The sequence below is a fragment of the Penicillium riverlandense genome, assembly GCF_028828495.1.
Source record: "Penicillium riverlandense strain IBT 135883 chromosome Unknown utg000007l_segment0_segment0, whole genome shotgun sequence".
In the NCBI taxonomy this organism is placed as follows: Eukaryota; Fungi; Ascomycota; class Eurotiomycetes; order Eurotiales; family Aspergillaceae; genus Penicillium; species Penicillium riverlandense.
In genome coordinates, this window is record NW_026643198.1 from 1,956,038 (window position 1) to 1,983,711 (window position 27,674).

The 27,674-nt window shown below is 50.8% G+C and overlaps 12 protein-coding genes across 12 annotated transcripts; 6 read left to right on the forward strand and 6 right to left on the reverse strand.

Annotated features, from left to right (window-relative positions):
* Positions 1 to 615: 615 nt before the first annotated feature.
* On the reverse strand, positions 616 to 4,508 carry N7474_008369 (mismatch repair ATPase MSH6; the record flags this gene model as incomplete). The annotated part of the gene is made up of 5 exons (XM_057199779.1): positions 616 to 1,314; positions 1,368 to 3,766; positions 3,819 to 3,999; positions 4,062 to 4,109; positions 4,179 to 4,508. The coding sequence occupies 5 exons, from the start codon at positions 4,506 to 4,508 to the stop codon at positions 616 to 618; spliced, it is 3,657 nt and encodes a 1,218-aa protein (XP_057050480.1).
* A 295-nt stretch (positions 4,509 to 4,803) lies between these two features.
* N7474_008370 (tyrosine--tRNA ligase MSY1) lies at positions 4,804 to 6,869 on the reverse strand (the record flags this gene model as incomplete). Its single annotated transcript, XM_057199780.1, has 5 exons — positions 4,804 to 5,550; positions 5,599 to 5,944; positions 6,002 to 6,288; positions 6,338 to 6,491; positions 6,559 to 6,869. 5 exons carry the CDS (start codon positions 6,867 to 6,869, stop codon positions 4,804 to 4,806), a joined length of 1,845 nt encoding a protein of 614 aa, XP_057050481.1.
* Positions 6,870 to 7,088: 219 nt separating this feature from the next.
* N7474_008371 (putative raffinose synthase protein Sip1) lies at positions 7,089 to 9,998 on the reverse strand (the record flags this gene model as incomplete). The annotated part of the gene is made up of 2 exons (XM_057199781.1): positions 7,089 to 9,749; positions 9,804 to 9,998. 2 exons carry the CDS (start codon positions 9,996 to 9,998, stop codon positions 7,089 to 7,091), a joined length of 2,856 nt encoding a protein of 951 aa, XP_057050482.1.
* A 565-nt stretch (positions 9,999 to 10,563) lies between these two features.
* N7474_008372 (zinc-dependent alcohol dehydrogenase family protein) lies at positions 10,564 to 11,775 on the reverse strand (the record flags this gene model as incomplete). The annotated part of the gene is made up of 3 exons (XM_057199782.1): positions 10,564 to 11,103; positions 11,163 to 11,552; positions 11,614 to 11,775. 3 exons carry the CDS (start codon positions 11,773 to 11,775, stop codon positions 10,564 to 10,566), a joined length of 1,092 nt encoding a protein of 363 aa, XP_057050483.1.
* A 596-nt stretch (positions 11,776 to 12,371) lies between these two features.
* Positions 12,372 to 13,677, forward strand: N7474_008373 (uncharacterized protein; the record flags this gene model as incomplete). The annotated part of the gene is made up of 7 exons (XM_057199783.1): positions 12,372 to 12,440; positions 12,501 to 12,647; positions 12,701 to 12,805; positions 12,860 to 13,141; positions 13,198 to 13,253; positions 13,313 to 13,458; positions 13,511 to 13,677. 7 exons carry the CDS (start codon positions 12,372 to 12,374, stop codon positions 13,675 to 13,677), a joined length of 972 nt encoding a protein of 323 aa, XP_057050484.1.
* A 952-nt stretch (positions 13,678 to 14,629) lies between these two features.
* Positions 14,630 to 16,087, forward strand: N7474_008374 (fungal specific transcription factor domain-containing protein; the record flags this gene model as incomplete). The annotated part of the gene is made up of 1 exon (XM_057199784.1): positions 14,630 to 16,087. The coding sequence occupies one exon, from the start codon at positions 14,630 to 14,632 to the stop codon at positions 16,085 to 16,087; it is 1,458 nt and encodes a 485-aa protein (XP_057050485.1).
* Positions 16,088 to 16,431: 344 nt separating this feature from the next.
* Positions 16,432 to 17,074, forward strand: N7474_008375 (carboxymuconolactone decarboxylase family protein; the record flags this gene model as incomplete). Its single annotated transcript, XM_057199785.1, has 2 exons — positions 16,432 to 16,532; positions 16,588 to 17,074. The coding sequence occupies 2 exons, from the start codon at positions 16,432 to 16,434 to the stop codon at positions 17,072 to 17,074; spliced, it is 588 nt and encodes a 195-aa protein (XP_057050486.1).
* Positions 17,075 to 17,268: 194 nt separating this feature from the next.
* Positions 17,269 to 18,033, reverse strand: N7474_008376 (SDR family NAD(P)-dependent oxidoreductase; the record flags this gene model as incomplete). Its single annotated transcript, XM_057199786.1, has 1 exon — positions 17,269 to 18,033. One exon carries the CDS (start codon positions 18,031 to 18,033, stop codon positions 17,269 to 17,271), a length of 765 nt encoding a protein of 254 aa, XP_057050487.1.
* Positions 18,034 to 18,493: 460 nt separating this feature from the next.
* On the forward strand, positions 18,494 to 21,975 carry N7474_008377 (uncharacterized protein; the record flags this gene model as incomplete). The annotated part of the gene is made up of 8 exons (XM_057199787.1): positions 18,494 to 18,666; positions 18,733 to 18,934; positions 18,985 to 19,228; positions 19,282 to 19,578; positions 19,736 to 19,937; positions 19,985 to 20,110; positions 20,164 to 20,343; positions 20,988 to 21,975. 8 exons carry the CDS (start codon positions 18,494 to 18,496, stop codon positions 21,973 to 21,975), a joined length of 2,412 nt encoding a protein of 803 aa, XP_057050488.1.
* Positions 21,976 to 22,888: 913 nt separating this feature from the next.
* Positions 22,889 to 23,713, forward strand: N7474_008378 (N-terminal L-serine N(alpha)-acetyltransferase NAT4; the record flags this gene model as incomplete). Its single annotated transcript, XM_057199788.1, has 2 exons — positions 22,889 to 22,958; positions 23,028 to 23,713. 2 exons carry the CDS (start codon positions 22,889 to 22,891, stop codon positions 23,711 to 23,713), a joined length of 756 nt encoding a protein of 251 aa, XP_057050489.1.
* An 82-nt stretch (positions 23,714 to 23,795) lies between these two features.
* N7474_008379 (GPI-anchored transamidase subunit GAB1) lies at positions 23,796 to 25,280 on the reverse strand (the record flags this gene model as incomplete). Its single annotated transcript, XM_057199789.1, has 5 exons — positions 23,796 to 24,034; positions 24,086 to 24,708; positions 24,765 to 24,967; positions 25,021 to 25,085; positions 25,139 to 25,280. The coding sequence occupies 5 exons, from the start codon at positions 25,278 to 25,280 to the stop codon at positions 23,796 to 23,798; spliced, it is 1,272 nt and encodes a 423-aa protein (XP_057050490.1).
* A 152-nt stretch (positions 25,281 to 25,432) lies between these two features.
* nop7 (mRNA-binding ribosome synthesis protein NOP7) lies at positions 25,433 to 27,572 on the forward strand (the record flags this gene model as incomplete). Its single annotated transcript, XM_057199790.1, has 3 exons — positions 25,433 to 25,454; positions 25,508 to 25,606; positions 25,669 to 27,572. 3 exons carry the CDS (start codon positions 25,433 to 25,435, stop codon positions 27,570 to 27,572), a joined length of 2,025 nt encoding a protein of 674 aa, XP_057050491.1.
* Between the last annotated feature and the right edge of the window lie 102 nt (positions 27,573 to 27,674).

Here is a 27,674-nt window from a genome sequence, read left to right on the forward strand (position 1 = left end):
TTTTCTTGGGAAATTCGGAGTTGAATATCTGGGTGGGAGTCATAGGAGGTATCTTTCTTATCGAATCTCGTCGTTCATCTGGGGGCTGTTCCCACTGGGATCTTTCAAATGGGGGCTTTTTGTTTTGACGATGGTCGTGGTAGGGTGAGCTACTTTGCGACTATCTTGCTTTTTCTATGATCTAGTAGATCATCCAGGCTTTCGTTTTTTTCAAGGACATGTTTCTAATTCGTAGCTTGCGCCGCTTCTGTCCCGAGGTAATAGAATGGCCTCCGTATGGAGTTTAGTGTTAAAATATCTGCGTGTAGTCAGATATATATCTTTGAAAGTAGTTGGGTAAATTGGGTGGATTTTATAAAATCAGAGATTATTACCAGACTTACTGACAGCTAGTGTATATATTTAGGATTTTCTGTAAGAGACTAGGTATGAAATGGCTGGGACAGGAAATGATCAAAGGAATAGCTAGATTGGCATACACCATTGGAGCATAACAAGGAAACAAAGGAAATATATGATGGATTACCCCGAGAGACCGAGTATAGCTGCACAAAAAACATCAACCACCGCAGACCCCAACAGTAAGAAAACAAGGTTGAGAAAAAGGAAATGGGCTCAAAGCGCCTCAATAGCTCTGCACAGAACCTCGAGTCCACGATCAGAGACGTGCCCAGCATTAGGATCAGCGTCGGCAGCCGACTCTCTCAACGCCCAAGCAACATCACTCCACCACCCCAAACCAACATATCCGCCACCCTTGCGACGCTCCAGACTCTCCTTGAGACGGCTGGTATGCTCCCACTGCTTGGCAGCCGTCTCCGCACATTCAATGACTTTGTTGGGGATACCACACATCGACGCGCAGTGCATACCGAAACTGCCCTCTGCAACACCGTTCTCCAGCTTGTAGAGGAATGTAACGCGGCGTTCTGCCTCGTCGACGTAGATGGCCATGCGTTTTGGCGCGATCTCGGGATGTCCCTCGAACTCTGCCGCGAGGGAGTGGTAGTGGGTTGCGAAGAAGCCCAGGGCGCCGATGTGCGTGGCAATGTGATGCAGCACGGCCTGGGCGACGGCGATGCCGTCGTATGAGCTTGTTCCGCGTCCGAGCTCGTCGAGGATGACGAGTGAGCGGGGAGTTGCTTCGGAGAGGATCTTCTTTGTCTCAGAGAGCTCGACGAAAAAGGTAGATTGCGCGGCGAAGATGTTGTCGTTTGCACCCAGGCGCGACATAATTCGGTCTACTGGGGTCAGGCGAGCAGACTGGCAGGGGAGGTAGCAGCCGATCTGGGCCATTATCACGGCAACGCAGGTCTGTGAGCGGCAGTTAGTGAGGGTTCATGTATTATCAAAGAAGGAAAACAGACCATTCGAAGGACGGTAGACTTTCCGGCAGCGTTGGCTCCCGTTAGCAAGTCGATGTTGGGTCGGGTGCCTCCAAGTTGCACATCGTTAGGGATGAAGTCGTCCCCTCCGGACGAGAGAAAACATGGATGACGCAGCTCCTCGAACTCCAGCACGCTACGCTCGTCCTCCACAAAGACAGGCCGGCAGCTGGGCTGGCCCAAGGACGCTGAGGCCTTAGCTAGACTGATCAGGCAGTCAAGCTGCGAAATAATTCTGACAGCAGCAAGCCAGGTACCATAGTTCTCATCAAAGCGAGCATGGAAGCGCCCAGCGACCTCTTTGACGATCTGACTGTGAGTCTCCTGGGTTTCCTGCAATTTCCGAATGAGGGTGCGGAGCTCGGGGAAGTAGTATCGTTTCACTTGCTTAGTCGCCGACATTTGGTTCCAGTCCTTGGGGATATTTTTCACCTTGATGGGCACCTCTAATTGATAAATCTCCTTGCCGTTATCACGGTAGCAGATGGCACTGGAGCCCAAGTCACGGCGTGCTTTCTTAAGCAGATTGTCCAGATCTCGGTGCAGCTGTTCAATGCGCTCCTGAGAGTTATCGAAATCCTCCTCAACTCCAGGCTCCGGGACTAGAATTCCGCTCTCCTTTGCCTTGGAGCGATCGAATGCAGTCTTCCAATATCCCAGAAGCGGAGCCAGATCTGGCATCGAGGAAGTCAATTCTCCAATGATGCCTTCACCAGCACCACTGTCCTTGAGGAGACCCATGGTGTAGTCGATTTGTTCAAAGCCCTCGAGTACACGCACAAAATCTTGTGCTTTACAGCGCCCGGCATGGATACGCGAGATGAGCCGCTCCAGATCCGGCATTTTGGTCAGCTGCGATGAAAATTGATCTCGGACGCTTGTGTCGGCGTTCAATGCATCAACGGCATCCAACCGAGCATTGATCCTCTTTGCATCCATCAACGGGTGGCACACCCACTGCTTGAACATGCGCTTTCCAAACGGGGTGATGCAGCGATTCAGCAGCTGGAACAGAGTGCCTTCGGCACTCCCATCAAACGAATTTGCAAAGATTTCCATGTTGATCAGGGTCTGGCCATCAAGCACCAGGCTAGAAGCCTTCTTAATAGGGTCGTACCATGTGAAGTTGCCAATTGTGATCAGATCACGCTCAATCTTGAGGACCCGTAGATACTGAACCAGGGCGCCGAAGGCGGACATGAGCAACTCCTTCTCCCGCGCTTGACGAAGAGTTTCCGGCCAAGCGTTGATATTGTCATCGTCCTGGGATACAAAGTACTCGCTGGCATCGAGCTCCCTCAACGTGATCTCCCCCTCCCAAAACTCCTTCCCGGGCTTTAAGTAGTTCCAGATGGTCGTCGGGCCGGTATTGTTCTTCAGAATGCGCAGCATTTTATGGGAAACACAAGACTTCTCCAGCAGCAATTCTTGAGGGCGAGTCTGCGCGACAAAGGTCTCAAACTTGGTCATGTCCGCATCATCAACAAATTCAGAGAGGAAAAACTGGCCAGTTGCCGTATCGACAAAGGCCAGTCCAAAAGCAGGGCAGTCATCCACGATAGCTTCCTTGATCGCAACACAGTATGTCGACATATCATCTTGGAGCATTGACCCTTCAACGAGCGTGCCAGAGGTCAGGACGCAAGCTAGCTCCCGCTTGATAATTTTATCCTCTTTTCCTTTCTTGCCGTCTCGCTCGCGCATTTCCTTGCCCAGTGCAGACTCGGATTGGTCCACGCGGGCAATCTTGAAACCCTTGGCGACAAACTGGTTGGCCCAGTGATCCAGGCTCATCTCAGGCACACCGACCATGCGCATGTTGACCCTATCTGTGAGCTTCAGGTCGAACAGCTGGTGGCCAATGGTAGCGTCGTTCTCGTAGAGCTCATAGAACTTGCCCTTCTTGAAGAACACCACCGTGTCCCAAAACTTCTGCTTGATCTCCCAGTACTGCTTTTCGAATGGCGAGAACTTGGACCAGGCAAGTGGAGGGATATAGATAGTCCGAGGGTCGTACTCGGCAGACCCAGGGCGGTTCCCGTCGATGTCTTTGATATTGGCGAGCCACGGATATCGGTCTTCGGGCTCCTTAATGTGAGCCTTCTGCTTGCGTTGACTAGAAGGCGTTTTCGGAGTTGCAGCAACTCTCTCTTTGCGAGGCTCGGTGTTTTCGGGATCAAATGCCCATTTAGTGGCAGTGGCAGAGGGACCTTCAGGAAGATCAAGATCAAGATCTTCATCAACAACTGGGGGCGGTGGCAGAGATGACGATTTGTGAGACGGCTTACGCGCCGACGAGAGAGGAGCCGAAGGTCGCTTGCGCTTCTTTGCTGGGGCAGCGTCTTCATCAGAGTCATCGGCAACAATGAAATCATCCATTTCTAAACCCTGTTAGCGAGAAGCATAGCCGGTGGCCGTGACGCATGTACATACCGTCGTCAGAATATCCTTCCTCCTCTGCGCCTGCCTGAAACTCATCATCACTGTCCGGAGACGTCTTTCTTCTCTTGGAAGCGCGGCCGCGAACGCTGTTGTTTCTGTTTGGGCGGAAGATCACCTCGTCGTTATCTTCGCCCTCCGAATCGGACTCCTTGTAGCTGACTTGTTTTTTGTTCTGGGGAAGAAAGGCATGAGTATTTATTGATAGAAACAATAGTAGGTGAGCGGTGAGCATACCCGACGCGAAGGAGATATTGTGGAATCCTGTACTCCATCATGACCAGTCTGTACCGCAAGCAATTGCATGAGCTCGAGTGATCACCAGAGAAAATCAACCAGAAACACAAAGCATACCATGCCATTCCCCTCTTCCTCCTCAGGTATCGGCAAATCACTACTCGGCACAGGCGTCAAATCCTGGGCAAAACTCGAGAAACTCCTCTTCTGGTCCTTCGGCGTGCGCTTGACAGCACTACCAGCGCCACGCTGCTCCGCAGCGCGCTGAGCAGGCGAAGACGCGGGTTCGCGCGGACGATCGGTTGAGGGTGTCGCCGGAGAAGATTTCTGGAAGAACCCCAGGATGGACTTTTGGGCCTTCATGTTCTGGGTGCTCGATGTCGCTTTCTTGAGTGGGCCTGTTGGGGGCGTCGCGGTGGGAGACGAGGCGGAGGGTCCCTTCGCCATGGGGGGCAAATTGAATGGAGTTCAATTGGGATGGAAATTGACAAAAAGAACGGAAATCAAAACATAGTGGTATTAATTTGGTAGTGTTTGTTGACGGGGGGAAGAGAACAGGAAGGAGAAACAGGAGGGAGACGAGGATGAGGAAGTGATAGGCGGGCGATAAGTAAAGCGCGGCGCGTTCGCGTTGAGTGGTCACGGGACTGGCTATCTATACTGAATGAGGAGGTATATATTGAGTACATCTAGAAGTACATGTTTTTACAGTAGAGGAGATGCCTTCGGAAGAAATGACCGCTCATTCCTTCTGTTCCTTTCCCTCCTGCTTCTTCTCCGGCTCCTCCTCCCCCCAACCCGGACAGGTCAAGTCGCGCCGCCGAAACTCCTCGTCACTCACCACCTCCACGATCTTAAACTTCCATTTGCCCAATTTCAGGAACAAGAGATTGCCCTCGATGACGTAGTCCTTGGTCTTGTCCGCGAACCAGGGTTTAATCGGAGCGAATGTGAGGTTGTCTCTCATCGGACCGGTGTTGCAGGGAAGACTGCCAACATACGCTCCGTTATTAGCGATAGCTCGGTGGCCTTCACCCTTGGATGACACAAGTCCCGCGGACCAGAGCACCTTGTTGAAGGTAGTGTTGTATACCAGTGACTCGGGGAGGACAACTCTGTTACCGCCGGGCATGTTGGCAAAGTTCGTCTGGGGCGCGTAGCGATTGCCCGACTGGGGAGTGATATCGTCCGGATAGAGCGCTGGCTTCCGAGACTTGTCGTCGTTGGACTTTTGGTTCAAGGTAAGAGGTGTCGGGGTGTCCGTAGAAGAGCGTGGGCGGAACAGCTGACGGTGTTGCATCGCCACGGCATCGGCCTCAGCCTTGCCGTGGATCAATTCGACAAACTCCGAGGCCAGGGTATGCTGGGCAACTCGTTTGGAGGGGTCTTTGTTCTGCTCCTCCATGATCGAGGCAATCTCGGGCAATGGAATGAAAGTAAACAGCTTGAGATAATGCTCGACAGTGTCGTCGGGGGTTCGCACGAAGAACTGGAAAGATGTTAGTTTACGGTATATGTGGACACGAGGGAAACATACCTGGTAGAGCTCAAAAGTTGAGGTCATGTCTTTGTCAAGCCAAATCGCATTACCCGCCGACTTGCCAAACTTCTCGCCAGAGGGTGCTGTCAACAGGGGAGTCGTAAATCCAATCGGCCTGTCCAGCTCATCTTCCAGCTCCCGCCGGCTTTGCTCATCTGCCGTGTACCGACTGATCGACTTGACAGCGTCCATGCCGAACAGAATATTCCCGTATTGATCCGACCCTCCCACTTGCACTTGCACACCCTTCTTGAACAGATGCCACCAATCCCAAGCCTGGAGCAACGGGTACGAAAACTCGGCAAAGGACATCCCATCACCGGAATTTAGGCGGGTCTTGACTCTGTTGGTGCATTGTTAGCAACTTGAACTCATATCTGGAAAGCTTCCCGAGACTCACGTATCTCTGCCGAGCATAGGACCTAGTCGCATATATGCCCCCAGGTCGCGGAGCAGCTCAATGAACGGCATCTTGTTCCACCAGACATTATTATTCACTAACGCTCGTCTCCAAATCATCTGCCGCTCATGTCCGTGTCGCCTCCCATATTGTTCGATGCTTGCACCCAGCTTTTTCAACTGCATATGCATGCTGGCCATGTTTGCCTTGCGGATGGACGAGTGGACCTGATCGCGTCCCTTTAACCGGCCCGTGGGATCGCCAACCCGAGATGTAGCGCCGCCGAGCTGTCTTGGATTAGCCACTTCCTCGCATAACTCTCGGCAAGAAACTTACCAAAAATGTCACCGGTAGTCCCCAAACATAACCCCAGGCCAGCACCATGAAAGGTAGCATGTGTCCGACGTGCATGGAGGGCGCAGTCGGGTCGATTCCCACGTACATTCCGACTCGTTTCTCCGTAAAAATGCGATGCAACAGGTTGCGCTCTCTGCAATCAGTCCACACCGGTCAGCAATAATTTCGGTGCAAATTTCATCCAGGAGAGGAGTGCATACCCGACAACGTCATGAATCAACCCCCGGTCCTCCAGGTGCTGCACAAAGCTTTTCCTCTGGCCGGCCTTGATCTGCCGCGCATGCTCGGCCCATTCGTCCTCCCCGTCTTTCATGCGCTGGATCCATCCCAATGTGATCCATCGTTGCTGAGTTCCAGTAGCCCGGGAAGGTAATGTTGGTCGACGATGCTCACTCCGTAGCAGATTTGTCGTCGCGATTGCCGCCACGCTACGCGCACCGCATGCTGTCCGTGGGGGAAGTCGGGGATTGCGGCAGACCGCTCGAGAGAGCGACGCCGACTGCGGTCGCATTGGACCAGGGATTGAGGTAGGGAGGGTGGGGAGGGCTGTAGAGAGGCTTGATTGATTGAGTCGAGTCGAGTCCAAAATATCATTTCGCGACAATCAGGGACGATAAGGACCGAGGCCGGAACATCGATAATGCGAACTAACTATACAACCCTATTACGGCAAAGGAAGGAAAGCAGCATGTAGACGAAACCGAAACATGAACTACCTTTCTTCTATCTGTCAACCTACAAAAGCCTGCACGACCACTTCGTTGCTCCATCCGCTGTCCAGGTGCAAGGCCTTCCATGCAGCCAACACATCTATCGCCAGCACATTGGCATCTTCGCCGCCCTCCTTCCACACCGTCTTCCGGGGCACGGCCTGTCCGGAGATCATGACCATGAAATTGTGTGCAATGCTGCGGTCCTGCAGATCTGAGAAATAAATGCCAAGGGTACCCAGCGCCTTCAAGGTGATATCAAACCGCAAGCGCCCATTCTCTACGACTGAAATGTCTGAAGTCACCAAGGCCGCGGCGCCGGTCATCTTGCCTAACAACCCCAGAACTGCCACATGGGTCAAACTACTGCCAGGGGCATTACATCCATGACTTCCCCTCAATGTGAACGATCGAGTCGGGTACGCAGTCAGGATTTCCCAGCCCTTGTGCGACAGGACGACAGAAACCAAAGAATCCCGGGCTAGTGGCCGCATCCGCGAGGTCATTTTGCCGCTGTTGTGTGCGCGCACGACGTACTGCCCATCGGCGTCCTCGTGGATTCCCGGGAAATCCATGAGTGAAACCATGCATGATGCCTCCGCAGACTGGATGTTAAAGAGACCTAGGATCCCGCTTCCGGTTTTGGCCCAGCCGGTGTAGCACCCGACCCGCAGTACATGGCCCTCGTTGTAGTCGTGGTAGATGTCGATAGTGCGGCCGACCACGCTGGGCCGCAAAATAACGCTGTTTCCTTGGACAGTAGGCGCAGTCATTTGGTTGAGAATGTTGAGGTCGTGTTTGCCGGGTTCATCGGTGATATAAACTGGGCCCCCGGAGACGCATCGTGCCGCGGCGTGGAACGAGGCGTATGGGTGGCTGGTCTGGAACATGTCCCAGTCGGGCAAAGCGTTCAAGTATCGCGTGAGTAGGGAATTGTGTGCATTGCAAAAGAGATGCCATGGATGGGATGCTGGCACCTCTGGGAAGAAGTCGTCCGAATTCCGTATGGGGATTGCTGGCTTGTTGTTGGGCAATTGAGAATGGAAGATGATCTGGGGAATCAATGACATGCATGAGATTGACCGCGTGTCAAAGTGTTTTAGGGCTGAGATCGACCAAGCATCTTGGTAGGATGTCATGAAGCGCTTGCGGTCTTCCGGGTCTTCGAGAAGATCAAGGAAGAATTGCGAATCTGTCTTAACCGAGTCAACACCCACGGAGGTGAGATAGCTGTAGAACTCGTTGTAGAATTGCTGCACGTCATCCGGATCAATGGCCAAGATCTTGCCATCGGTGATATTATGCGCAATGGGACCCCCAGCAGCTGGATCTTTGACTTTCACCTCTTTGGTTTTGTACCTCTGGGCGAGATCACCATCTGGCGATATACCTCCCCAGTATCCCAGGAGAGAATGCCAGACGGCGATGTGCTCGATGCTTGGATTATTCCGGCGAATGGCCTCCACGGTCTCCTTCAAACCCCGAGGAAAGCCCTTAGGGTTGGCTTCAAATTGTTGCCAGCGCCTTTTGAACTGTGACTCTCCTTCATTATCCACAGTCTGCCAGTTATCGTCAATGATGAGATTGACGACTTTGATTCCTTGAGCTTTCAAAGCTTCCAAGGCGTGCAAGATCTTTTCTTCGGTCAAGTTTTGACCCAGTCCATTCCAGGTGCAATAAGTCAGACCATCAAACCATTCAGTGAGCCACTGCATTTTCGGGTCTTTTTCTACAACCACCATGTCATCGTCTCCCGGAGCCGAAATAGGAGAGGACTCTTCGCCTGCTGCGGGGGAAAGATTGGCAGCTTCGGTGAACGGTTTTACCACTTTTCGTGCTTCGTACATCACGGCAGACATGGCCACTTCAAAGTTCTCCGCAACAGCGACGAGGACTTGAAATTGGGAAGTTCCCGTATTCTCGCTTCGCGCCTTGATCATTATTTCGCCATTATCGCTGGATTGGAGAACAGTCAGGACATCGTTAACACCTGATACTGCAAGAAGAACCAGGTGAAATCCATCCTTTCGTAGAAATGAACACAGTAGTGCATCTTCCGTAAGTCGGAATTTATCTTTACCATGCCGGGGCCCCAACCAGGGACTCCATATCCTCACCAAGGCAAAATACTTGAGGAGAGACGACGGAGTCCCCAGAGGCACCAGCTTGACGCCCGAGGTTCCTTCTCTGGCCTGATCCGCGTCCCCAGAGACAGACCAAAGAGTGGACCCGGGGGCTTCACTCGCGCGGGACTCGACCTGCACATTGGACGAAAGACTGTCTATATACTTTCCAAGTTCTTCTTTGGCATTGGGAGTAGTCGCTGACTCGGTCGAGGAGCCTTGTACAAGCTGCAGGTTCCGAGGAGTGAATACCACCTCTCCATCACTCACGGGGCGCTGCTGATTGGCCCACTGCCATTCCGTGTCAGGATTGGTCCGGAACCGCACAGTGAATTGAGCATGTCCTCCTGCAGCGGGAAGTTTGATTTCGTCGGAGAATACATAGCGATGATAGCCGTACTCGGCTTCATTGCCGGTCAGCAGAGGTGCAGACGATGGATCACGCTTTTTGAGCGGCAGAGCAGTCCATTCGGTACTGGTGATGTTGTGCCAAATCTGTGCTTCCCAGGACTGCGCCGGAAATGCGATGCTTGATTCAATAACGACAGTGAAGTGGAGCTGTGCAGGTGTTGTTAGCTTGCTCTTATCATCAGGATGACTACATGAACTCACCGAATCATCCTCTTCAGACCGCAGTGCCTTCTGCACCCGCTGGACACAGGTTGATTGACCGAGCGGCGGGTAGCAGGTCACTCGTGCAAACAGACTCATTTGGGCCGGGCGAAGAAAGAGCGCCTGGGAGGGTTTCTGCCGGTCGGCCGGCCCCCGGATGGGCAGGGTCGAGGTATCTCTAGTGTTGACCTGCATGAGGGGTAAGTGACCAGTTGGCTTGACTAGGCAAACAACATCCCACAATAATTCAGCCAAGAGTTGGAAGGTGGTCGAGTGGCTGTTTTTGCCTCCGCATGATGCGTGATGAACTTATCAGCCTCAGTGGCGGGGAACAACTCTCTACATCTACGATAAGATATTTACTACTATGGGACTCCCACGAGGAACTTCGGCCCTATTTATAACTCCCCAAATTTCCTTCGTACTTTTGCTGTTCCCTTCTTTTGATCGGTCCGACGTTTACAATTTACATTGACCAAAACAAAGGGAGCCGGGGCATCTCCGTCAGAGGGGAAGTATGTATCGAATCCAGGTGGAGAATTGATCGGCTACTCATTACCCGAATGGTAATTTCAGAATGAGGCCAAAATCACAACGCAGAAGGAGTCTGGCATTCTAGGAATAACCTGGCTAACTATTGTATAGCACCATATACATAGTAACCGAAATGGCGCACAATACCAAGAATGTCAAAAATCAAAAGCCGTTTTAGGTTGTACAAACTGATCCACCATGCCGACAGTGTATTCAGCATGTACAGTTAAGCGATCTTGACCGTCAATTTTCCAATGTGCTTTTGAGCCCACTGTTCTACTGTGTTAGTGCGTTTCACAAAAGGCAAGGAACGACTGACCATGTATTCATAGGCCTCCCTGGTCTGGTCCAGACTAAAGACCTTTTCATCCACCACCGGATGGATGTCATTGGCCTCAATCGCCCGCACCATATCTCTCATTAGAGCTTTGCTACCCACATAGACTCCGCGAACAGTGCAAATGTTACTCAGAGTGTCTAAGATGCTGGGCTGGCCCTTGGGGTCGACACCACCGAGGAACCCGATGATACTAATCACACCCTCGTACTTGATGCACTTGAAACTCTGCTCGAGTGTGCCGGTGCCACCAACCTCGATAATGTGGTCCACACCAGCTTGGCCGGGAGTCAGTTTGCGTGCCGTCTCGCCCCAGTTCGGATCGGTCTTATAGTTAATGACATGGTCGGCACCGAGCTTCTTCAGCTTCTCGCCCTTTGCCGCGGACGAAGTGGTGGCAATCACGGTCGCACCAGCAGCTTTGGCGAACTTTTGAGTATAACAGTCAGTCTTATTTAGTCCAGTTAAGAAGTTAAAAGAAGATATACCTGCAAACCGAACATGCTCACACCGCCTGTTCCCTGTACCAGCACAATCTGGCCCTGCCTCAGCGGCCTGAGACCGTACAACGCATTCCAGCTGGTCAAAGCCGCGCAGGAAAGGGTGCTATTCTCGAGCGCATTGAGGTTAGCAGGGGCCTTGACAAGGCCCGTTTCGTTGAATACGCCGTACTCGCGCAGTACGCCGTCGATCACACCACCGAGACCGGTCTTCGTGGCCGGGGAATCAATATCGCCATACTGGTGGCCCTGGTTGAAGAGCGTCGCCACCTTGTCGCCTTTCTGGAACTCGGTGACCTTAGAGCCGACCTCGATTACTTCGCCGGTGCCATCGGAACCGGGGACGACAGGGAGATTGGTAGGGAAGGGATACATGCCCTATGCAACAGCGCCGTCAGTACTGGACGACGTGTTATATTATTCACGGGGAGTTGCATACCTTCGGAATGATCAAGTCGCGGTAATTCAGCGACGCGGCTTCCAACTTGACAAGCACCTCATTGTCCCCGACTTTGGGGATAGGAGCACTCTGTTGAAAGACGAGACCGTCAAAGTCATTCTCTTTGTTTTGCACAATCCATTGCTTCATTGTGGGAGCCATTTTGGAGGTAGAAAGGTCTGTGTAACCTCCATTGAGCGGGATGAGGGGCATATATACTCCCTCGCTGCCGGATGATGCGGATAGTGGATCATGACGAAATGATTATGAAGCGATCGCCAACAAGTCGCCGACTGTAAGTTTGGTTCCTCCGATCGGACACTTTTTGAAATCTTTTGGTATTTATAGATCGCACGGCAGTCATCTTGTATGGAAAGTTTTTGTATGCTGTGGTCGGGCAACATGAGTGAGCAGGACATCCTCCCAGAAAATGAAGAAAACACAACACTGGAAATAGCAGTAAAACTGTGAGTATTTACATGATCAATAATATAGTGGAAAGTGATGCTTTTTATACATGACTGCAGAACTGGAAGCTCCACTGAGGGTCTCTCGATTGTGCAATTTGGGGCTAGGATCGCTCACCTTTCTGATTTGAGTATGGCGCGAGATTACCATACCAGGGCCTTGGTCTGACCATCATGGAGGAGGGGAAGGGTAGGGGAGGGGTAGAGAACAACAAAGCAAATGCCATTTCCTCCCACCAACATATCCTTCTTGTAACATTGTGAATTTATCCAACCACTCTACTATTGACCATGTCTCTCGGACGAACTTTCAAACTTAACTCGGGATATGAGATTCCAGCCGTCGGTCTCGGGACCTGGGTATGCTTCTTTTCCTAGGGTAGCGAGAAGCCAAGCTCAACTATCATTCTTCCATAACAGCTCTCGAAGCCGCACGAGGTCGAGAATGCGGTCGAGTCCGCTCTCCGCTTGGGTTATCGTCACATCGACGCGGCTGCGTGCTATCTCAATGAGAACGAAGTCGGAAATGGCTGGAAGAAGTCGGGGGTGCCACGCGAACAGATATTTGTGGGAAAAGCACACCTTTTAAACAAAATATCAGGTCTGACTTTGGGGCATAGATCACCAGCAAGCTGTGGAACACTCACCACCACCCGGACCACATTGAAGAAGCCCTCAACAAGACCCTCGCGGATTTACAGACCGATTATTTAGATCTGTATTTGGTACGGTCACATCCAAGAGATTGATGTCCCTTGGTTAATGTATGCTATGTACAGATTCACTGGCCGGTGGCTTTTGAACACACAAACGACACCCTCACGCCGTTGGACCCGGTCACCCAGCGATTCCGCCTGGGCAACACCAATATCGCCGACACCTGGGCAGTTCTCGAGAATCTGGTACAGGCTGGCAAGATTAGAAGTATCGGGGTCAGCAACTTCACCGTCGAGGCGATCCAGAACTTGCTCAAGACCGCCAAGATCCCGCCTGCGGTTAACCAGATCGAGGCACATCCGTACTTGCTTCAGCCCGCGCTGGTCGATTTCCTCAAGGAAAACGTGCATATCTCTAGTCAAATTGTTGGTTTTTGCTTGCTAACTTGATTGTCTTGTAGAACATACTCCCCGTGGCATACAGCCCGCTCGGAAACAACATTTACAACCTGCCACGGTAAAATGCCACAGCCACCTTTCCCACAGAGTTAATTACTGATGTTCAATGCTGCATAGCGTCGTCGATGACCCGGTAGTGGTGGATATTGCGAAGAAGTTGAACAAGGACCCTGCGCAGGTGCTAATCTCGTGGGCCATCCAGCGAGGCTCGGCGGTGCTGCCGAAGAGCGTCACACCTTCACGCATTGAGAGTAACTTCCAAGGTATCTGTGAAAATAATGTGTCGAATCTTCCGCTACTAAACATCTGCTATAGATTTTGTCATTCCCGACGCTGAGTTTGAGGCCATCAACAAGCTGGACAGGAATGAACGCTACAACTACCCTTTCCGATGGGGAGTTGATATCTTTGGTGAATTGGGAGCTGCTGAAGCTGAAAGACGTGCTGAGGAGCATGCTATCAAGCTTAGGAAGGGTGACTGAATTGGTCAGTGGGGGAAGATGTTTAGTGGCCGTTCTTGAAGCAGACTAACATAGTACAGTTAGGCATACTAAACCAATACCCATCACTTAAGTTTGTTTAGCAATAAATTAAGCGATTCGAGTAGGCCTTCCCTATAATGAATGTAGCACAAATAGCGGGTGTGGGTGGACCGCGGCAGGATGATAATGGCTTGGATCCTACAAAATATCCATGTTGAGGGTGTTCACTTGATTGCCAAGTAATCCTCTCTCTTCTTTGCTTAGTGCTTCTAAATAGTCTTCCTTCTCTTTTTTTCAGTAGCCAACTCTTAGACAGCTGAACAACTCGGGTGGCTCCCCTCACCATGACAATTCTGCGGGGTGGTTGTGCGTCTCGTCCTTCCCGTTCTATCAGTAGATCTAACCTGTTATTCACATCGCTGCCTTGTCTACATATTGATGTTTTGTAGAGACCAGTCCATTATCATCATGCGTGGTTCTACTCACTCGCTAGTTTGTGTAATGTTTGTGTAATGTTCGTTCTCGGGAACGTCTGAGCGGCCAAGGCCGCATTCCTTTGGAACCGGTACCCCGCAAGCACGCGACTCCAATCGAATTAACTTGGTTTGGTCAAGTATCCTCTCGCCGTTGACTCACTCACATACCGATCGCCATCACCATTGCATTCTCCTACATCATCACCGCAGCCCATAATTTTGCCTTGTCCGGGCTCGACATGAGTCTATCAACCAATGGCTCCAGGCGAGTGCGCTCGCGGAGGGCATGCGTACCTTGCTCAACGCGTAAGCGGAAATGCGATGGAGCTTTTCCATGCAATGCCTGCACAGGATATGGCTATCAATGCAGATACAAGCAGGACTCGAATCGAAAACGTCCGAAACCGTGTCCACCCTCATCCCAAGGCCAAAGCATCGATAGTCCTGGTGTTGGTGGACAGCCGACGAGGCTGACCATGTCTACTGACACCGAACATTTGGGCCAGACGGAACAAGTCACAGAGAGTGACAATGGACTCCTGGTGGTATCTTCTTCTAGATATTTGGGGCGCCACTCCGCAGAAGCGTTTCCAAGAGTTCTGGGTCTACAGTTCCAAGCACAAGTCCTTCCACGACTCCAACCATTTGCTTGGAACCTGGAAGTCAGAGAAACGCCACCCTGCAAAGTTAAAGGGGCCATCTGTTCTTTGATTACTTTGGAAGCAACGCAAAAGCAACTGAGATCTTTCTTTTTCAGTGACTTCCCAGCGTGCGGTTTCCTTGATCTACAAGATCTCACTGCACGCTGTGAGAAACATTGGCTTGGCCACGACCAAGGGCTGCCATTTGAGGCTTTGATCAGTGGAGTTATTGGACTAGCTTCTGTGCTCGATAATGCCATCAATGTTCAGCAGGAAGCCGACATCATTCAACATGCAGAAAATATACTGAATGATCCGGTAATCTTGTCCGAACCCCATGTCGAGGTTTTGGCTGCGATAGTCTTGCGTGTCCTCTATCTGCGTGCCACAACTACTCCTCATGTTACTTGGCTCCTGAGTTGCACTGCGATGCATATGGCCGAATCGCTTGGACTTCATAAGGACTATGAGTCGAATGTCGGGAAACATCACAACACGGCCAATCAATGGGATAATGATGCTATATCATGCATGTTCTGGATTATTTGCGCTGGGAATCGCCTAGTATCTCATGAGCTTGGTCGAAGCCCCGTGGTCCTGCATGGGGTAACACAGAAATTCCCTTTTTCACCCTCAGATACGGATGGGGCGGCGATCCTGTGTCGACTCGGTTGCCTATTACCAGTAATAGATGCCGCTGACGGAGACCAGGAGCGTTCTAAACAGTCACTAGATATCATAGCAAAAGCGGCAGGTGGTCACCCGTTCATAAAGCTGATCGCCGCAGATGTGTGTTTCTGCCTTTACCGACGGATTCATGTCGGCAGCCACGGAATCACAAAAGAGCAATCCCAACAAGTGGTTTTGATAGGCAGAGCAGCCGTGAAAGCTGCTAATCAGCTTTTACATAAAGGGAGACCGTGGTGGAACATGCTCGGCACGCTATTTCAATTCTGCTGCGTTTTAATTTCAATGGACTCTTTGGACAGTCTCGCCGACCTGCGCTATGCCATGAAAACAATCAACCTGATCCAGGATCGCTATCCTGGGGAGAAGAAAGCACAAGCTCTTTCTACTCTGAAGGCTTTAATTATGGCATCAAAGCAAAGAAAGCAAACGCAAATAGCATATCTATCAGCGGTTGACGAGCCCGAGGAAGCCTGTGTCAACATTCATGATGATTTTTCGCAGTCCCCTACGGACCTCACGTTTCCGGAACTCCCGTTCGATATTACTAGTTGGGGCATGGAGGATCTTGATTGGATGGCAGTTGAAGCGCCGCTAGGTCTATGAGAAAAATGGTGACAAAATCCCTGAATAAAAATAAGAATAATAGAGTAAACAATAGAGTATGATGGCGGCACAAATCTAACCCAGTGATGAAACGACTCCTGGGTCATAGATTAGCGGGTGAAGCGGGCCGCGCGGTAATTTCGCGAAAACTGATTTATCACATAGTGAGGGGAGCACTGCCACCCCCTTGGCTCCATTAAAGCAAATTGCAGTCGCAATTTTATATCCATAAAAAGCATCCTAGTGCTGCCCATTTTCATGCTCGCTCCACGGGCAAATTTCATTATATTTAGCACGATCACAATTAAGCAGAGTTACCAGCCAAAGACCCCGTTTAATTCAAAATGAACAGGCTAGGGCTCTTGCACCCTTCAGAGCTTGGATCTGAATCTAAAGCTTTGTACGATGTCTTCCTTGACTACACGACCAGCCGTTATGGCAAGCCGTAGGCTACCTCTGTTACTATATCCATATGTTCTGCTTTTCTAATATTTGGTTAGCAAAACTCCATACATCTTGGACGATGGTCGCTTTGTAGGACCATTTGCTGTCCAATTACATACCCCTGCAGTTGGCCATCATTTTTTAGGCATGGCCAAAGCTCTTCGTCAGCTTCCTGGGTTGAGTGACCTTAATCGTGAAATCGCAACTATTGTGGTTGGGGCCAGATTTGATGCGGCATATGAACTAGTTGCTCACAAAGACTTGGGGCAGAAATTCGGATTGACTGAGAACGAGTATCTGGATATTTTGCATGGCAGGAAACCAGAGAGCTTAACAGAGGAAGGAAAGGCCGTTTTCGACGTGGCATATGAACTTGCCTATGGTTCAGGGCCAATGGCACAGAAAACGTGGGACAATGCAGTCAGATTGATTGGCAAGGACGCTACCACGGCTGTCGTTCACTATGTCGGGTTTTATAGCTATGTCAGTATCATCTTGCGAGGATTTGATGTCAAGGTTCCGGAAGCACCTAGCGTCGACTAGACTGTCTCAGGGAAGTGCTTTAAAATGCTTATCACTTACTGCGGTCATGTTTTCTCCGATTTGACTTTCAATGTGGTTGGCATGAAATAACCTGCTTCTGCTCAATCCCCTTATTTCCGGCTGTTTTAAATATTTCTTAAAGAAAACAGAAATGGATTGTTTGTAATTGGCACTCGAGCATACTACCCATTTAATTACATAGATATTCCACAGTCTATTACAATATTCTGGCCTGTAAGGCTTCTGCTCAAAATCATGGTTCTGATGAGATCCGCGACGTCCTCGGCGGTGGTCAACCTTTTCAGGGCACCTTTCTCAGTTACAGCATTCACAGTTGCCTCTGGAAAACGTTGTCCCCATTCAGTCATCATCAATCCCGGACTGACGGAATTGCATTGAATCTTTGGTCCGCATACAGCGGCCAGACACTTTAGTAAATGAATTTGCGCGGCTTTCGTCACAGCGTAAGGAATTGAACTGCCGGAAGGAATGACTCCAGCGAGACTTGCGATAGAAACGAAGCTGCCTCCGTCTTCATTCAAGTCCATGTAACGCTTGGCTGCGTGAAGTAACCACAGGTGTGTCTTCACGTTGATTGCGAAACATTTGTCCCAGTCTGCTTCGTCGATATTTTGCTCGAGATCATAGAAATTGACGATTTGGGTCCAACCCGCGTTGCTAATCACAACATCCAGTCTTCCCATCACTTGAATGGTTTCTTCGACAAGCCTTTGGACGTCGAACTTTTTCGAAATATCCGCTTGTATGGTATGGAACCGTGGTTCTGTCGAAGATGAGGTTTCCGGTAACTTGGCCATACATTCTCGAATAACTGCCTCTGCCTTGTCTGGATGGGAAAAATAGTTGACAACAACTCGATAGTCCTCAGCAAGGGCTTTGACGATGGCGGCACCAAGTCCAGCCGAAGAGGCAGTGATGAGGGCTACCTTCGAAGGCATACTAGAATAATTGGATGTACGACTGCTCACTAACTGTGAGATGCAGCCATTTGAATACATAGACACTCCCTCCTATAGTTCGAAGTGCACTACAACTTGAAAACACCTCGGTTGGCGTAACTACCACACTCTAAAGCGTACCGCGCGGCCCGAGCGGGAAAAGGCCGGGCGGGTTCTGTTGCCGCTCGGGCCGCGCGCATCGCCTGCAGTTGATGTACAGACTAAACCCGCGTTGTATACCCCACACTTTTGCGGGTCTGATCGACTCCAGAAGCATGCATAGAGGATCAAGACGCTAACTACCCCGTGGGGAAACACTAGCTTGAAAAAAAAAAAGTCAAGTCCCTAGACCTCACTCCTCGTCTTTAAATCTGACCCGAAAAGACGCGGACATCAACAAGTTCTCATCCCATCATCAAAATTTCCTTGTGTCTAATTAAGAATTCTCCTTGTTTGCCAGATGACTACGAACGAGATGTCTATACCAGACGATTTCTCCGACAAGACCAACCAAGTACAGCATATTGAGGCATTTGTCACGAACCGAACCGATCCTGAAATAGACCCTACCGACGAGAAGCGAATCACCAGGAAATTTGACTTGCACATCATTCCCTGGTTGTTCTTCATGTGGTAACAATTTTCCATGCGTAAGCCCCCAGAGGGCTGTGTATGTAGTCGGTCTGACTTTTATTTGAGGTTCTTTGGTTCCCTTGATAGGGCGAATATCGGCAATGCGAACATTGCCGGTCTTGCTCCAGATCTCAAATTAGATGGAACCAAGTTTAACGTCGTTTTGCTTGTATTTTACATTCCATATATCCTGATTGACATCCCGTCGAACTGGGTTATCAAACATTTCAAAGCTGGATACTATCTTGCTTTCTTGATCACTAGCTGGGTGAGCCCCTGGTTTTCAATCCTTTTTATGCAAAGCTAAACCTCCAATAGGGCTTGGTATGTACTTTTATTGGCTTTGTCCAGTCCTATGGTGGCCTCATCGCCGGCCGCATGTTCCTGGGCATGTGCGAAGGCGGCCTCATTGGGGGCATGCTGGTGTATCTAGCCTTGTTCTACAGACGACATCAACTTCTTTACCGAATCGGCATGTTTGCTTGTGCAGCACCGCTCGCAGTAGCATTTGGCGGACTTTTAGCCACAGGGCTTTCCAAAATCAAACACGCTGGTTACAATGGTATTGATTTTTGCCCCCGGTCTTCAAGGCTATCGTTAATTCTGTCCTCACAGGCTGGCCCTGGATATTCTTCATCGAAGGAACTATAACAGTCTGTTTGGGGATCCTATCATTGTTTTTCCTTCCGCACACCCCTGGTCAAGCAAAATTTCTAAGCCAAGTTGAACAAACAATTGCCCGCCGGCGCATGAAGCTTGACGCACATGGAGCTATAGCTGAGGACGATGCCGGGGACGAGCATTTTGACTGGCATTGGGTTTGGTTAGCATTGAAGAGTCCCAACACCATCATTTGCTCTCTAGCATGGTTCTTCTTACTCATACCAATTTATGTTGGTCTTGGCATCGTCGGTATCTGTCTGAAGCTTACTGATAGTCTTGATAGAGTTTTGCACTCTTCCTCCCTACGATTATCAACGAATTGGGTTATTCGTCAACGACGGCCCAATTGCTCACAGGCATGTTGTCTAGGCATACTTCTGAACACAGAGTTAACGGAATTAAGCAGTGCCCCCGAATATGTGCGCCTTCGTTGCTATTCTAATCACTTCGGCTTGGTCCGACAAAATAAAAGCTCGTGGGCCGTTCATGCTGGTGGGCTGCAGTATTGCGATCGTTGGCTACATCATGCTACTGGTAGCAAAGAATCCGGGAGTGAAGTATGGTGGGGCCTTCTTCATTGCAACCGGCGTCTATCCTGGAACTCCAATGTCAGTTCTTCCACTCTTTAACCGTACAATTACCTGACATTGTATAGGGTTCAAGGTTGGCTTTCAAATAATCTCGCACCGCATTACGTACGCGCGACAGGAATCGGGATACAAGTTACTATTGCCAACTTTGCTGCATTCATCGCTACATTTGCCTACCTAACCAAGGACGCGTAAGTTGTATTATTCCACATGCCATGTTCAAATTGGACTAATAAGTTTTTAGGCCAAAGTTCATACTTGGCCACTGCATCTGCATCGGTGCTCTGGGATTATGCATCATTACTGTGGTTTGTGGCATTATGTATTGCCGGTGGGAAAATGCAAAGCGCGAGAGAGGAGATAGAGACCATAGGCTTACAGAGGAAAACGAAGCTCTCTTAGGCCACCGCCATCCCGCGTTCCGGTGAGTCCTTGTCCTTATCCGTCGTCAGATTAATCTCACATTCAGCTAGCTATTCAATTTAAAACGCCCATGCAAGGCAGTTCCCAGCAAGAAACGGAATAAGTGATGGCAGAAGACTAAAATTGGGACTTTGAACCTCCAAGGAGTGCCAAGCTTACTGCATCAATAATAACTATTCTACATTAATTTGACAACTTTCTGTGCCTCGCCTGCTATTTGTAATTGCTTCGTATCCCTTAGAAATATTTTGTTACACAGTGCTGACTATGAACCCCAATTGTTTGCCACAAGTTTCTCTATCGAGGGAATGCGCGGGGGATGGATATGGACATGGACAAGTGGACGGACAAATGCATAGACCTACAGATAGAGCTAGGCTATGATGTAGCTTCTACGTCCCGCAGCAGCCGCTGTAGTGAGGGAGATGGGTAAAGATCGGTTATTGCGGAAGAAAATAAATACGGTAGGGGACTTTGCTAGGCATAAGCCACGATTTCATCATGCGCAGCGGAGCCATGATGTCGAGTGCAATATTTACTAATCCGCAGCGGATAACTTGTTAAACCAGTGCAAGGAGCCAAGGATTCGGTATAAAACTCGTTCAGACTCCTCCTTCGAAAATAGTTATATCTGACTACCGAAAGTGTCGTGTACAGACTACTATATGTGATGATGACGGGAGCCAAAGTGACAGCTGTGGCACAATTTCCCGTCAATTATTTTCTTGAGAACATCGTTGTTCGTCATGATGGGTCTATCCTCATCACGGTCTTGAATCAGAAGAAGCTTTACTATCTCCCATATCCTGACACCAGCTTCGCTAAGCCGCTGTTGCTGCATACGTTCGATGCATCCCCAATGGGAATAATGGAACTTGGGCACGATATCTTCTATATTTCCACCATAACAAGATCTGGAGACGATAGCAACACTCTCTGGAGACTTGACATGAGCAACTTCACACCCACTTCTGTTCCTAAGCCCATCGCCGTCTTCAAATTTCCTCCCGAGTCCAAAATCCTCAATGGAGTCTGCGCCCTCTCTTCCTCTGTCATCCTTTGCGCGGATTCTTGGGCAGACCTTATCTGGAGGGTTGATATTCCAGAAGACGGTTCTGCCCCTTCCGCTCGCGTCTGGCTGAAGCATAGCATGCTGGCACACAGTCAAGACCCTGATAAGCATGACGTTCCCGGTGTGAATGGGCTCAAATTTAACAACAAGGATGGACATGTGTACTTTACTACAACTGCACAAGCAATTTTCGGTCGCGTTCGTGTGGATAGGGAAACGTTGGGCCCCGTTGGGAACCCTGTGGATGTGACCAAGCGTTGGATGTGGGGGGATGATCTGATTATCGATGAGGAAGCCGGCATTGCCTACGTGACAACGCACCGGCAGAACACAATTGAAAGCATCAGCCTAGAATCTGGGGCAACAGTCAATGTGGCCGGAGATCCGCTGAACCTGGACTTAATCGGTCCCACTGCAGGATCGTGGGCGCGTGGAACGGGTCACACTGACAAGGTAGCTTACTTCATAACAGACGGCGGGATCAAAAATCCCCTGAATGGTGTTGTGAAGGAGGCAATGGTCCTTCGCGTTGAATTCCCTTCCACTGTCAAGGAAATATAGGAATACTTTTTTGTTGCAAGATCTTACTCTCGTTATGTGTACGTTTCTGGTAGGCCAATGAATGATCAATTCATCAATCACACTGATACCTATTGCTCTGGCCTTGCCCATTCCCTGGATAGAGAATCAGATCACAAGGTAGTAAACTATAACTACAACCAAACCTTCGTGTCATTTATCCATAATTCTGCGTCCCCTGTGTGGATGGCCTGCTGTCTGTCAAGTCTGAGGGTCCATTATGATTCAGTATCGTCATGGCTCACTATGGCGTAGTTTCAGAGCTGACCAGTTGCAAATGGGTGTAGTGGATGTGGGGGAGTGGAAGGAGGAAGGAGAGTCAGGGAACTAAACAAAGCTTGTATAGGTAGGCGCGGGGAGATCGACACCTCAGGCAGACCGGCAGGCCTTCGTGTCTACGGCGGTTATCTCCATGATTATCAGTCATTTCGGTAGACTTAACTTCTGCCTAGGGAAGTACTTAGGTATATTCTCTTCCAGCCTGTATTGGCGTACTGGCTACCACCCAGGCCGACGTTGGATATTTCATGTGCTTCTTACCGTGACGTGCATGTATATATATTCACTGCTAGACCATTCACTAGCTATTGTGAGTATCTGAATTTCTTAAAAAAAAGAAAAAAAAAGGAAATAAAACAACAACAATAATAATAGTAAATAAATCAATAACTAGCATGCATAACTCCTGCCACGAATACTGCCCTAGGTAGAGCAGTGAATAATATAGGTAACTATACTTTCTAACTTTTTGTACTAGTGGCTGAGGAGGGTCTCGAACCCCAAAGGATGGAATTCCGCATCCACGAACTTCAACGTCAATTTACACACGACGGCCCGCCATAATAATAACCGTCCAATACTTCGCCATCCCTTTCAATCGATGCTCTGGACCCAGATGCCATCCCCGACACCAGACAAAGTAACTAAGCTCAAGGCCAAGCGGCCTTCGCGACGCGTCCGGCCAAGTAGGGAGAAAAGTAAGTTAACGTGAACCCCGAATGTTCTTATCAAATACCTCTTAACAATCCTTCCAGACCTGCCGCTAGTTGAGCGCACCAACGCCCTCACCATCGAGGAGTTCATCTCCCACTATGTTGACCCATCCACCACACCGGCAGTATCAAATGGGACGCGTCCATCACCGCGTTCAGACGTGTACTCAGCCGCGAGCATCTCGAGACGCAATCTAGAAGCGTGTCTCGACCTAGTCGAGCAGACCTCCGCCGCGGCTTATGCCGCATCCAGCATGGGCTGGTCCCGCAGCAAGAAGCGGCAGGAGATGCTGCTTCCCGATATGAAGTTTATGATTATGAGAGGAGACGGAGCAGACACCACCATATCCCCTAATAACAATGGTAATAATGATGATAATGATCAATCATCTGCATCTGCCAAGGAAGGCCCAGTGCTGGGATTCCTGTCATTTATGGTCACCTACGAAGACGGGAAAGAGGTGATTTACTGCTACGAGATCCACTTGTCACCCGCAGCGCGAGGAAGGGGCCTGGGGAAGGAGCTGATGGAGCGCATGGAGCGGATTGGGCGCGCGGTTGGGGTGGAGAAGGCTATGTTGACGGTTTTCAAGTCGAACGAGACGGCTTGTCGGTTTTATGACCGGCTTGGATACGAAGTTGATGAGTACTCGCCTCAACCGCGCAGGTTGCGGAACGGGACGATCAAGGCGGACTATTTGATTCTGTCCAAGAGGTTGAAGAAGTGATGGCTTCTACTGTTGTATTTCTTAATTCCCCGTACCTTTTTTAATGCAACAAACGGTGCGATGGACAACTACATAATATACATTACACCTGTTTCACCTGCTGGCCTTGCGCTTCGGGATGCTCCTGCTCCCACTCGTCGCGGATCGCGGCAAACACCGTGTCTGCGAGCAGAATTGACAATCCCAGACTCCAGACGAGGGTGATGGCGTAGAAGAAGTTGGCATTGCCGGATCCTGCGTAGATCCACAGGTGGTAGAAGGCAGGACCGAGGAGACTCGAGTATAGGAGTGCGGAGATGGCGAAAAAGGTATACCGCATCACTGTTTGTGGTCAGTTTGCACACTATCAATTAATATGGAGTCGCTACTCACGGGGGAACAGATGTCGGTAAAGAGGCAGCAGAGCAAGGAACAAGGACGCATCCGAAATGCTCGGGTACGGTTTGAAGACGGCAAAGACACCAAGAAGCGAGGTGATGACAAACAGAGGCTGTCGTCTCAGTCGCGCGGTGAGACCGCCGACATAGCTGGCGAGGTGAAGCCAGAAGACACCGAGGAAGAACTCGCGGAACGAGTCGAACATCTCGATGAAAAAGTACCACCACAGACCCGAGTTGGGGGTCAGGTCCGGCACCAAAAGGTGGAAGCCATAGGTGGCGGACATGAATTCCCAGAAATTGCCGGTTATCAAGTAGGAGAGACCAAGCAGAGCTGATACGCTGCCAACCAGCATGGCGCCGTGTTGGATCACGAACAAGGCGACATTCGGGCCCTGCGGTTGTCCCTGTACTCGCTGATCAAGGCAGAGCAGGACCAATGGGACAAACAGCAAAGCGGGATACAGAGACAGGTAGGATGCAAACCCTAGGGCTAGCATTGAGTTCACCGTATTCCCAGAGACGGCATTGGAGACGGCGAACAAAATCCCCGACGCGGTGAATACGCTCGTGGACCGGGCTAAGCAGGTTGCAATGGTGAAGGGGTTGAACAGGAACCTAATATCTTCCAGTCAGCGATGCATTGTTCTCCCCGGAAGCCGGTTCGCACGCACCATGCAGCCACCGATACTCCATCCCATCGAATATGCTTCCGAATTGCCGAATGTAGCCGTGACTTCACGGACTGGCCAGATTCCGAGATGGTGTCCAACGCTTGGGCATTGACCAGATCGACTAGTATGTAGAATATGGCTGTGGGCAAAGGGTGGAACTGTACATCTGGTAGGAGGGCGAAGAGAGGCAGCAGGAGAGGGGCCTAGGCAAAAGTGTGAGAGAGTACTTGGTCCATGTCCAAAGGAATGCACTGACCTGGTGGAACACGCCACCATCGTACGGCGAGACATTCCGCGTATAGAGGAACAAGCCCTCTTGGACTAACTGTCCGTTAGCATCGCTCGTCACTATCGGGGGTTCGGGAAGAACCCACGTCTCTTGAAGCTGTTGACGGGGGTGGACACCTCGACTCGACCCGTCAATAGATCAGGCAGTGAAGGAAACAAGCAGATCAGAACCAGACGCAGCACAAAGGCCGCACTGAACACGGCGATCTTGCGCCGGTCCACTGACATGGTGGTTGTGCTGGCGGTGTTGTACCTGTTCCAAACCAAACACCTGACTTATTGACACTCCACGCCGCCTTGGTGCACGGACCCACTTTTGCGACCGAAAAAAAAAGTGGCCGAGGATTTTTTTTTTCTTCTTATCAACAATCACTTCCACCATGGCCAAGATCAAAAAGAAGGGTATGTGATACGATTTTCAGAACATTCAATTCACGGTCGCTAATTCCCTCCAGGTACCTCTGGCCAGGCCAAAAACTACATCACCCGCACCCAGGCCGTGCGCAAGCTTCAGATCTCGCTGCCGGATTTCCGCCGACTATGTATCTTCAAGGGTAAGTTCACTCGACGACTCATTCACATGGGCGGCGCTGACGGGTTTTTGCGATTGGTTTAGGAATCTACCCCCGCGAGCCTCGGAATAAGAAAAAGGCCTCCAAGACATCCACCCCGAACACGACTTTCTACTACACCAAGGACATCCAGTACCTGCTGCATGAGCCGCTACTCAACAAGTTTCGCGACCAAAAGGCCCTTGCAAAGAAGATTGCCCGTTCCCTCGGACGGGGAGAAGTCAGCGACGCCGCGCGCTTGGAGAAAAACCATGCGCCGAAGCTCACCTTGGACCATGTCATCAAAGAGCGCTACCCGACCTTTGTCGACGCCCTCCGCGACCTCGATGATGCACTGTCGCTTCTGTTTCTGTTCGCCACTCTTCCCTCCGACACCCACGTTCCTCCTAAGACCATTGCACTGTGCCAGCGTCTCTGCCATGAGTTCCAGCACTACCTGATCACCACCAATTCGCTGCGGAAATCATTCCTGTCGATTAAAGGTATTTATTATCAGGCCACTATCCAGGGCCAAGACATCATGTGGCTGGTGCCGTACCGGTTTGTGCAGCGCGTGAACGCAGACGTCGATTACCGCATCATGGCGACCTTCGTGCAGTTCTACACCACGCTGCTGGGCTTTGTCAACTACCGACTCTACTCCGCGATCGGCCTGCGGTATCCCCCCAAGTTCGACACTCGCAGCGATGAGAACGGAGCCGAGTTGGCGGCATTTACTCTGGAGGGTCGGACAGTAGGCGAGACACCCAAAGCCCTCGAAGCACCCAAGGCCCAGACCAATGGTAATGCGACCAAGGAAGCTTCCCGCGAGATTCAGGCCAAGGTGGACAAGGTGATCAAGAATGCGGGCCTCGACCAAACCAAGGACGAGCAGCCTGTTGAGTCCACTGAGGAAACGAGTGATTCCATTGACAGATTTGAGCCTGCGGCCCCCGAAGCCGACACCCTGCCCCAGCCCGATCTGAGCAGTGGGGAGGCTGGCACCATGTTCTCCCCATTTACGTTCTACATTTCCCGGGAGGCACCCAAGGCACCCCTTGAGTTTCTTCTGCGCGCTTTTGGCTGCAAGCGAATTGGCTGGGACGCTGTGCTGGGCGATGGGGCTTTCACGCATGACGAGACCGACCCACGCATCACCCACCAGATTGTGGACCGACCCCAGCTCCCGGAGGGCTCACTGCCTGCCGTTCCTGCTGCCGCAGAAGATGGCGCTACCCCGAAGGTCAAGCCTGGTACCCGGATCCCCGGCCGGACCTACGTTCAGCCCCAGTGGGTGTGGGATTGCATTAACGATGGCAAGCTTCTGCGCGCAGATCTATATGCTCCCGGCGCCACACTTCCGCCTCACCTGAGCCCGTGGGTGAAGGCCACTCGCGGCGCCTATGACCCGCGGGCTAGTCTGGCTGCGCAGGAAGAGGAAGGTGAGGCAGAGGTTGCTGCTGAGGCCGGCGATAGTGATGAAGAGATGGAGGATGAGGCTGCTGTGGAGGAGAAGGCACCCGCCGACGAGTCCGACGAGGAGTCTGTCGACAGCGGTATGGATGTCGCTGGTACTGATGACGACGAGGAAGAGAGTGCCAGCGACGCAGAGGAAGAGGACGAAGACTTCGGCGGATTCGAGGAGAACGAAGCCGCGTCGGAATCAGAGGATGACGACGAGGCCGCTCGGACGCAGCACCAGCGGGAGCTGGAAGCCGAAGCAGCGGGTCTGCCGTTCTCGTCGAACGGCGCCACGGACGAAGCAGCCAAGAAGAAGTCTTCGCAGTCGAAGAAGCTGGCCGCTAAGAAACGCCAGGAGGAGGAAGAGCTCGAAAGGCAGAAGATGATGATGAGCCGTAAGAAGCGCAAGCTTTTGGAGAAGATGATGTACTCGAACAAGAAGCAGTCGGACGAGGCAGCGAAGCTTCGGTCGAAGAGGCGCAAGATCGAGAAGGGTGCAAAGGAGTGAAAATTTGAGGATATCGAAGGTTGGACGGAGGCGTTTATGCGTTTTTTGGATAGTTAGATAGGTAGTTTCCTTGTATATGCATATCAAAAGTTTTTTCTTGCG